The following is a 9,140-nucleotide window of genomic DNA, read 5'->3' as shown; positions in this document are numbered from 1 at the left end:
TCCTCGATATGTAGAATATGGAAAAGAAAAAACACACAGATGTTGTGTTTTTATATCTTTAGCAGGACTTTGCATTGACGTCCATTCATTTCTATAGCTATGCACCTCCAGAACCAAACAGGGAGAAGAAGCATTCAGTTTCTATGCACCACAAATCTGGAACAAACTTCCAGAAAACTGCAAAACTGCCGAAACACTGAGTTCCTCTAAATCTAGACTAAATACCCACCGATTTAGAGCTCCCTTTGATTAACACTAAACGGAACACTGATCAATATATTTGCTGGATGATTTTCATGATGGCCTTTAAACAAAATTGAATGTTTATTTCATATTTCATAAGTGGTGACTATATTATGTTTTCATGATGTAAAGCACTTTCACCTGCCTTGTTGCTGAAATGTTCTATACAAATAAATTTGACTTAAACTTTACTAACCCTGACTAGTCTTACCCTAAACCAACCATTACCAGTAAATGCCTTATGCTGGTCCCCACAACGCAGTATGTGCAAGGAAAATGGTCAAATACAATGCCACACACGCACACACACCCACGCCCACACACACACACACAAGCACCCCCCCCCCCACACACACACACATTGTGTCTCTCTCATGCCAGACACAGCTGTGAGCATTTACATTTTGGTGATAATCTCTCAGCTCTTCTCATAGACAAGTGTTATCCATGACTGTAAGCCCTCCAGCCCCCAATAAAAACATATTAATGTTGTTAATTTAAGCAGTGCAAGCCTTTCGGTGAGAGTCTGAGGGCCACTGTAATCTCTGCGCAGCTGGATGCTCACCACATTCAGAAATATACGGTTTAACTCACACACACTGCAGACTCTGCGTTAGCTTGGTGAAGCCATTAAATATTTCTTTTTTCTTAATAATTTTTTCTCTCATGATAGTCATGATTGAACTGTCCTGTTAAGGTTGTTCTAAAAATGATTTATTCTTAATGATTTATTTATTGATTTATGAAGCAAATACACATTGAGCAATTGAGCTAATTGTAAATTATTTTTAAAATGTTTTGATCACCTTTTACCAAGTACTTTTTTACTTTGACTTTTTTGGATGGCTACTTTTTTAGCATAACTTGAGTAAAAATATGTTTCAGTAGTACTTGATTACAGTTTTTTGGATTCTCTACCCACCTCTGTAAGAGACAAAAGTTGGACTGAAATCGTAATAACCGGACCTCATTGAGTTTGAATTAAATACCAATGGTATAAAAAGATGTTGTATAAATACAAATTGGGATAGCCCAATTCAATGGCGCCCTGTCCGATAATGAATGACGTCGAGGCGGTGGCTGAGGGGGGATCCTGTGTTTACGGTGCGCGGGCCCTTTAAGAGAGTCCCGTGTTTCCATTGGCACGGTGACGTCAGAGCAGCGAAGGACTTCAGCCTATCCTCTGCTAACGGTGAAGGCTACGGTCCTGGCACGGCGTCCAGCTTCAGGAGGGGGAGTTTTTTACACAGCTCAAAAAGGTTGGAAAGGCTTCCCCGCTGAAGCCATCCAGGCGCTCACCGTGGATTAAAACGGGAAACTTTTCACGATGGCCCTGAGCGTGGAAAAGTAGCGCGAGACGCAGCAGCAGCCGCCGCCGCAGAACACGGAGCCTCTGTCACCGCAAGCAACAACTCCTGGTTAGATGCACGGCCACTGCTGAGGAGAGAGGAGAAAAAAAATATGCTCCAGCCGAGCCTCCGCAGCAGCAACAACCCCGGCTTCAAGCGCAGGTTCCCCGCGTTTTAACCGCTTTCCCGAACACAGCCGTCGACCCTCCTCCTGGTTCGTTTCAAGCGCCTCTTTGAGCCTACAAAGTCCGCCGTCAGAGTCTCCCCTGCCGAGCCTCCTGCACCCGGAGAACCATGATGGCAAGACGGATAGCAGAGCAGGGCGCAAAAATACTGCTGGTGACAGCCAACGTTGGATCCCTGTTCGAAGATGTGAGTGTCTCTGTTGATAAACACACTCAGTGGTTTTTGTTTTCGCCCCCACGCAGTCCACGCTGTGCCCAGGTTATGCTAAATAACGTGTGACGTTGTCACGACTCGGACCGTTATAGTATCACCTATATAGGCGTCGCCGGTTTCCCAGGACACATGTCCCAGGATGTATATGCGCTCTGGTAAATAAAATGTTGCGACATTTGAAGAAAAAAGCATCTAGAAATCTACTTTAAATATAAACCTTATAGCTTAAGTAGACTATATATGCAGTAGCTCTATGTTTCTGCAAATAAGTCGCTAACATGTACTCTAACAGTTCAGATAAATGTGGAAATATATTCTCCTTCCTTTGAAATGTATATGGATATCCAAAGGAAGACACAGAAGAAGACAAGCTTATGAATTAGACCACATTTAATACAAATTTTAAGAAATAATCAAACATTTTCTTTCCATTTCTATACCCTGTCTAGCTGTTTTGAATGTTTTTGTGGGTTTGCGGTATGGTTAGGCGATACGGATTTAAAGTTTTATCGTGATATTTTGTGGTATAGTTGTGACAACAATAAAAGTGACGACACAAACTGTTAAGTTTTTTTAGTTAACTTTTTGGCTGTGACTGCATTGCAGCCTCACAAGAACAAATACTGCTCTTAAAAAGCATAGCATTTGTAATATGCGTCTTTAAAAAAGTGTGTTTTCTATCACTAAAATGCACACATTTAACCATATTCTCATATTTATTGAAACACCTTTATTGATCAAATAGTGGAAAAAAATACTACACATAACAAACCTGAGCATACAGAGAGTTTTAGGGGTTTTTAAACATCATAGATCGGAACTTATTGTGACAACAATAAATCAAAATCTTATCATGATAAATTTATGACGATGAATGGAAGACGATACAATTTTCGACAATATGGTGACACTGATAAACTCAATTTGTACATTAAGATAATTTAAAAAAGTAAATAACTTTTAAGCAACATTATACATCACTCTGAAGACACTGTCCTCATGGTGAAACATGGTGATGGCAGCATAATGCTGTGTGGAGATAAACCATGGGACAGATTGGTCTTTTGTTTTGCAGCAAGAAGGTCCTGGGTTCGAATCCCGACCTGGGGTGTTACTCATAAACAGTTTCAGACTTGTATCTAGAGGGATAATTAATCATTACCACCCATATTTGTGTGTGGTGTGTATATATATATATATATATATATATATAAGTATATCTCAGTTCCTCCATGGAGCTGTCTGTGAAGAAAATATACACTTATAATCCTAAAATAATAAAGTTTCACATTTTTGTCATATTTTGAACCAATAACTCCCAATTTATTCTTTTGGCATTTAATGCAACATTATATAGTATGTAAAAATCTCACATGCGACTTCTACAAAACCAAAAATGAAACGATGAAAAAGTTGAGTACTTTTCCAAGACCTGGTATTTCCTATAACTACTCCACTTTTTTAACATCAGGGGCCAAAGCTGGTAAATTCAAACTACTGGTGGACCACACAATTCATTCAATTAAAAATACAAAAATTAGTAACATTTTTATTTTTGTATTTTAGATTTATCTGCTAAAATATAAATTAAATTTGTACCAAATCTGTATATTTTTAAGGGGTTCAAACTGTTGCCTTATTAGAAAAAACAGACAGGCAATTTCCAGATTTTCTTGCTTTGTCTTTTATTTTCTTTTTTTCCCCCATTCTTGACTTATGGTCTGGGGACAAATAAAATCATGTTAAGGGCCACAAATGACCCCCGCCCCACAGCACAGACCAACCAGCTGCAGAGTATTTTTATTTTAGAAATAAAAAGTGTGCTCTGTATAAAATCTGGCCTCCTGTGGAGTGTCGGAGCGATTTGTTGAGTTTTCTCTGCAGTTTGTCTTCAGAAACTCTCTTGGTTCTGATCATTCTGCATTAAGGATGCGAAGCAGAACTCAGGGAATTACAGCAGTTCAACTTTCAGAGCCAGCCTCCTCCTCCTCTTTCCTCCTCTCACTCATGTGAAACGCCGATCCCAAACATAAGGGAAGAGCTGTCTCCAGCACTGGAGTAAGCCTATAAATAGCTCGCCTCTCACCAGCATCATGTTTTGGCTGTCGTTTTTTCCTTTTTTCCTTCTCTAGACTAATAAGCGACTTAGCCAAAAGTGCATATTTGAACATGATTCCTGCGATGAGTGGGTGAGCTGCTCACACTTAAGGCAAACTGCAGTCTGATGCGTTGGTACCCCTTGTGATGAATCTGTGGGCTGAATGAATTCTTTGTCTTTAAAAGCTGTTTCTATTATTAGCACTCTGATGCGCTGTGTGAAGCGGGACTGGTTGACCCTCCATCCATCCATCCATCCATCTTCTTCCGCTTATCCGAGGTCGGGTCGCGGGGGTAGCAGCTTCAGAAGGGAGGCCCAGACTTCCCTCTCCCCAGCCACTTCTTCTAGCTCCTCCGGGGGAATCCCGAGGCGTTCCCAGGCCAGCCGAGAGACATAGTCCCTCCAGCGTGTCCTGGGTCTTCCCCGGGGCCTCCTCCCGGTGGGACGTGCCCGGAACACCTCACCAGGGAGGCGTCTAGGAGGCATCCTGACCAGATGCCCGAGCCACCTCAACTGGCTCCTCTCGATGTGAAGGAGCAGCGGCTCTACTCTGAGTCCCTCCCGGATGACTGAGCTTCTCACCCTATCTCTAAGGGAGAGCCCAGCCACCCTACGGAGAAAACCCATTTCGGCCGCTTGTATCCGCGATCTCGTTCTTTCGGTCATGACCCAAAGCTCATGACCATAGATGAGGGTGGGAACGTAGATCGACCGGTAAATCGAGAGCTTCGCTTTTTGGCTCAGCTCTCTCTTCACCACGACGGACCGGTACAGCGCCCGCTTGACAGCAGACGCTGCGCCAATCCGCCTGTCGATCTCCCGCTCCCTTCTTCCCCCATTCGTGAACAAGATCCCGAGATACTTAAACTCCTCCACTTGGGGCAGGACACCCCCCCTGACCCGGAGAAGGCACTCTACCCTTTTCCGGCTCAAGACCATGGCCTCGGATTTGGAGGCACTGATCCTCATCCCGGCCGCGTCACACTCGGCTGCGAACCGCTCCAGCGAGAGCTGCAGATCACGATCTGATGAAGCCAAAAGGACCACATCGTCTGCAAAAAGCAGAGATGAGATCCTAAGGCCACCAAATCGGATCCCCTCAACACCTTGGCTGCGCCTAGAAATTCTGTCCATGAAAGTGATGAACAGAATCGGTGACAAAGGGCAGCCCTGGCGGAGTCCAACTCTCACCGGAAACGAGCCCGACTTACTGCCGGCAATGCGGACCAGACTCTGACACCGGTCATACAGGGACCTGACAGCCCGTATCAAAGGGCCCGGTACCCCATACTCCCGGAGAACCCCCCACAGGGCTCCCCGAGGGACACGGTCGAACGCCTTCTCCAGGTCCACAAAACACATGTAGACTGGTTGGGCGAACTCCCATGCACCCTCCAGGACCCTGCCGAGGGTGTAGAGCTGGTCCAGCGTTCCACGACCAGGACGAAAACCACACTGCTCTTCCTGAATCCGAGGTTCGACTATCCGACGGACCCTCCTCTCCAGGACCCCTGAATAGACCTTGCCAGGGAGGCTTAAGAGTGTGACCCCTCTATAATTGGAGCACACCCTCCGGTCCCCCTTTTTGAACAGGGGGACCACCACCCCAGTCTGCCAATCCAGGGGAACTGCCCCCGATGTCCATGCGACATTGCAGAGTCGCGTCAACCAACACAACCCTACAACATCCAGAGCCTTAAGAAACTCCGGGCGGATCTCATCCACCCCCGGGGCCCTGCCACCGAGGAGCTTTTTAACCACCTCGGCGACCTCGTCCCCAGAGATTGGAGAGCCCAACCCAGAGTCCCCAGGCTCCGCTTCCTCAGTGGAAGGCATGTTGGTGGGATTGAGGAGGTCTTCGAAGTACTCTGCCCACCGGCCCACAACGTCCCGAGTAGAGGTCAGCAGCACACCATCCCCACTATAAACAGTGTTGGTGCTGCACCGCTTCCCCCCCCTGAGACGCCGGATGGTGGACCAGAATCGCCTCGAAGCCGTACGGAAGTCTTTCTCCATGGCCTCTCCAAACTCCTCCCACGCCCGGGTTTTTGCCTCAGCAACCGCCCGAGCCGCATGCCGCTTCGCCCGCCGGTACCCATCAGCTGCTTCCGGAGTCCCACAGGCCAAAAAGGCCCGATAGGACTCCTTCTTCAGCCTGACGGCATCCCTCACCGAAGGTGTCCACCAGCGGGTTCGAGGGTTGCCGCCGCGACAGGCACCGACAACCTTGCGGCCACAGCTCCGATCGGCCGCCTCGACAATGGAGGCACGGAACACGGTCCACTCAGACTCCATGTCCCCCACCTCCCCCGGGACGTGTTCGAAGTTTTGCCGGAGATGGGAGTTAAAGCTCCGTCTCACAGGGGATTCCGCCAGACGTTCCCAGCAGACCCTCACAACACGTTTGGGCCTGCCAGGTCTGACCGGCTTTCGCCCCCACCACCGGAGCCAACTCACCACCAGGTAGTGGTCAGTGGACAGCTCCGCACCTCTCTTCACCCGAGTGTCCAAGACATACGGCCGCAGATCCGATGAAACGATGACAAAGTCGATCATCGAACTGCGGCCTAGGGTGTCCTGGTGCCAAGTGCACATATGGACACCCTTATGCTTGAACATGGTGTTCGTTATGGACAATCCATGGCGAGCACAGAAGTCCAGCAACAGAACACCGCTCGAGTTCAGGTCGGGCGGGCCGTTCCTCCCAACCACGCCCCTCCAGGTCTCACTGTCATTGCCCACGTGAGCATTGAAGTCCCCCAGCAGAACAAGGGAGTCCCCAGGAGGAGCACTCTCCAGTACCCCCTCTAAGGACTCCAAAAAGGGTGGGTAATCTGAACTGTCGTTCGGCCCGTAAGCACAAACGACAGTCAGAACCCGTCCCCCCACCCGTAGGCGGAGGGATGCTACCCTCTCGTTCACCGGGGTAAACCCCAACGTACAGGCGCCGAGATGGGGAGCAACAAGTATGCCCACTCCTGCCCGACGCCTCTCACCTTGGGCAACTCCAGAGTGGAAGTATGTCCAGCCCCTCTCAAGGAGACTGGTTCCAGAACCAGAGCCGTGCGTCGAGGTGAGACCGACTATTTCTAGCCGGAACCTCTCGACCTCACGCACTAGCTCCGGCTCCTTCCCCACCAGAGAGGTGACATTCCACGTCCCAAGAGCCAGTTTCTGCAACCGAGGATCGGACCGCCAGGGTCCCCTCCCTCTGCTGCCACCCATCCCACACTGCACCCGACCCCTTTGGCCCCTCCCACGGGTGGTGGGCCCATGGGAGGGGGGGCCCATGTTTCCTCTTCGGGCTGAGCCCGGCCGGGCTCCATGGGTAAAAGCCCGGCCACCAGACGCTCGCCATCGTGCCCCCCCTCCAGGCCTGGCTCCAGAGTGGGGCCCCGGTGACCCGCGTCCGGGCGAGGGAACACCAAGTCCAAAGTTTTCCTTCATCATTGGGGTCTTTGGGCTGCTCTTTGTCTGGTCCCTCACCTAGGACCTGTCTGCCTTGGGTGACCCTACCAGGGGCATGAAGCCCCAGACAGCATAGCTCCTAGGATCATTGGGACACTCAAACCCCTCCACCACGATAAGGTGGCAGCCCATGGAGGAGTGGTTGACCCTAATTTGACAAAAAATAAATAGGAAAATATTTTTCCCTTTCACTTCTATTCTAAGCCGCGTTTCCATCCACGTTCACATTAGAAAAGGTTGATGGAAAAGGCAAAACTGGAAAAAAAAATTCTTTAGACAATATGGAGAGCTTTTATAGCTGGAATTTAACTGGAGTTTATTGTGACAAAAATAAATCAACATTGTTATTAATATTATAAGAAATTTATCATGATAAATGCTCATCTTTAGGTGGTTTTTGGCTGTTCCCAAGAAGACTTGATGTGCTTTAAATGTAGATGGAAGCACATTTGCCGACAACGATCAAACGTAACAAACACTAGTGGCTCTGTGCCTTACCAGACGCACGAAACTGAAGAATTGGATGGGGGATCTCTCCATTTTTCTGATACGTACGTTCGATTAGGGCTGAGCATTTATAGTGTCGTTTATTGTGATACATATATCATAAGAATTTTGATTTATTGTTGCAATAAATTTCAATTAACGATGCTTAGAACCTCCCAAAACCGTCCCTATTGTAGTATTGATAGTTTTACTGTCTTCTCTATTATTTGGTCAATAATGGCATCAATAAATTTAAAAATACAGTCGCAGTGTAGTGACACAAATTATACTTTTTTATGTGGCTGATGTCTTAAAGAAGCACATTATAAATAGGAATGTTTTACAAGAGCACTTTATTTGTGTTTGTGGGACTACAATTGCTGTGACACACAGTCATCTTTATTGTCACAATAATACCACAAAATATTGTGATAAAACTTTAAGTCCGTATCGCCCATCCTTACAGTGCATGCTGGTTATCAACCTCATCATTCTGCAATTTTTTAACAGAGACAGTGGGTTGGAAACCAGAAGAAAATGAAGTTATTTTGAGATTATCCCCATTTATGATCTAAAACTTTTTTTCCCATCACAAAATCTAATAACTATTTTTTTCCAGTTTATTTTCAGTGCTATTTCTGGTGTTGCTGTCAGTATTCTTATCATATTCAGTAATCAGAATAGTCGAGGTTTGACTCAAAAGCGTGAATTAAGCCCCAGTGAATGCAAAGTCATGTTGGTTCTTTCCACCTGCTGCAAACTGCAGGTAAGACAAAGTCTATCATTCATCTTTTGGGAGCAAATTAAAGCATCCTGTATCTATGATGTCAGGATTTATATTCTTATGATGAGCTGTTTTAAAGCTAATCGATCAGCAGCATTCTTTTTTACCAGTTTACATTGTTACCAGGTGGTGTGCAGTTGTTGAGCTTTTCTCTATAAACCAGAGATGTCTCACACAGATAGCGCTCAGTTCAGTCAGCGGTGCCTCCATGCAGCTTTCCTCATCTACCTGCATTGCAGATGAATTATTTAAGCTTCTTCAAAATGCAAAAATGCACCAACTTCAAGGTATTATAATACAAAAAATACATAAA

The 9,140-nt window shown here is 46.6% G+C and overlaps 1 protein-coding gene across 2 annotated transcripts in view; it reads left to right on the top strand.

Annotated features, from left to right (window-relative positions):
• The first annotated feature begins 1,424 nt into the window (after positions 1 to 1,424).
• The window catches only part of inpp5a (inositol polyphosphate-5-phosphatase A), a 170,930-nt gene continuing 163,214 nt past the window's right edge, over positions 1,425 to 9,140 (top strand). For both annotated transcript variants that reach the window (XM_032552962.1, XM_032552961.1), the window contains exon 1: positions 1,425 to 1,964. In XM_032552962.1, the coding sequence (XP_032408853.1) occupies positions 1,887 to 1,964 (78 nt within the window). In that variant the 5' untranslated portion in view covers positions 1,425 to 1,886. The remainder of the gene's footprint in view (positions 1,965 to 9,140) is intronic.

This window comes from Xiphophorus hellerii, chromosome 22 (genome assembly GCF_003331165.1).
Source record: "Xiphophorus hellerii strain 12219 chromosome 22, Xiphophorus_hellerii-4.1, whole genome shotgun sequence".
In the NCBI taxonomy this organism is placed as follows: domain Eukaryota; kingdom Metazoa; phylum Chordata; class Actinopteri; order Cyprinodontiformes; family Poeciliidae; genus Xiphophorus; species Xiphophorus hellerii.
Note: the sequence above shows the minus strand (reverse complement) of the source record. Positions and strands in the feature narration are given on the sequence as shown.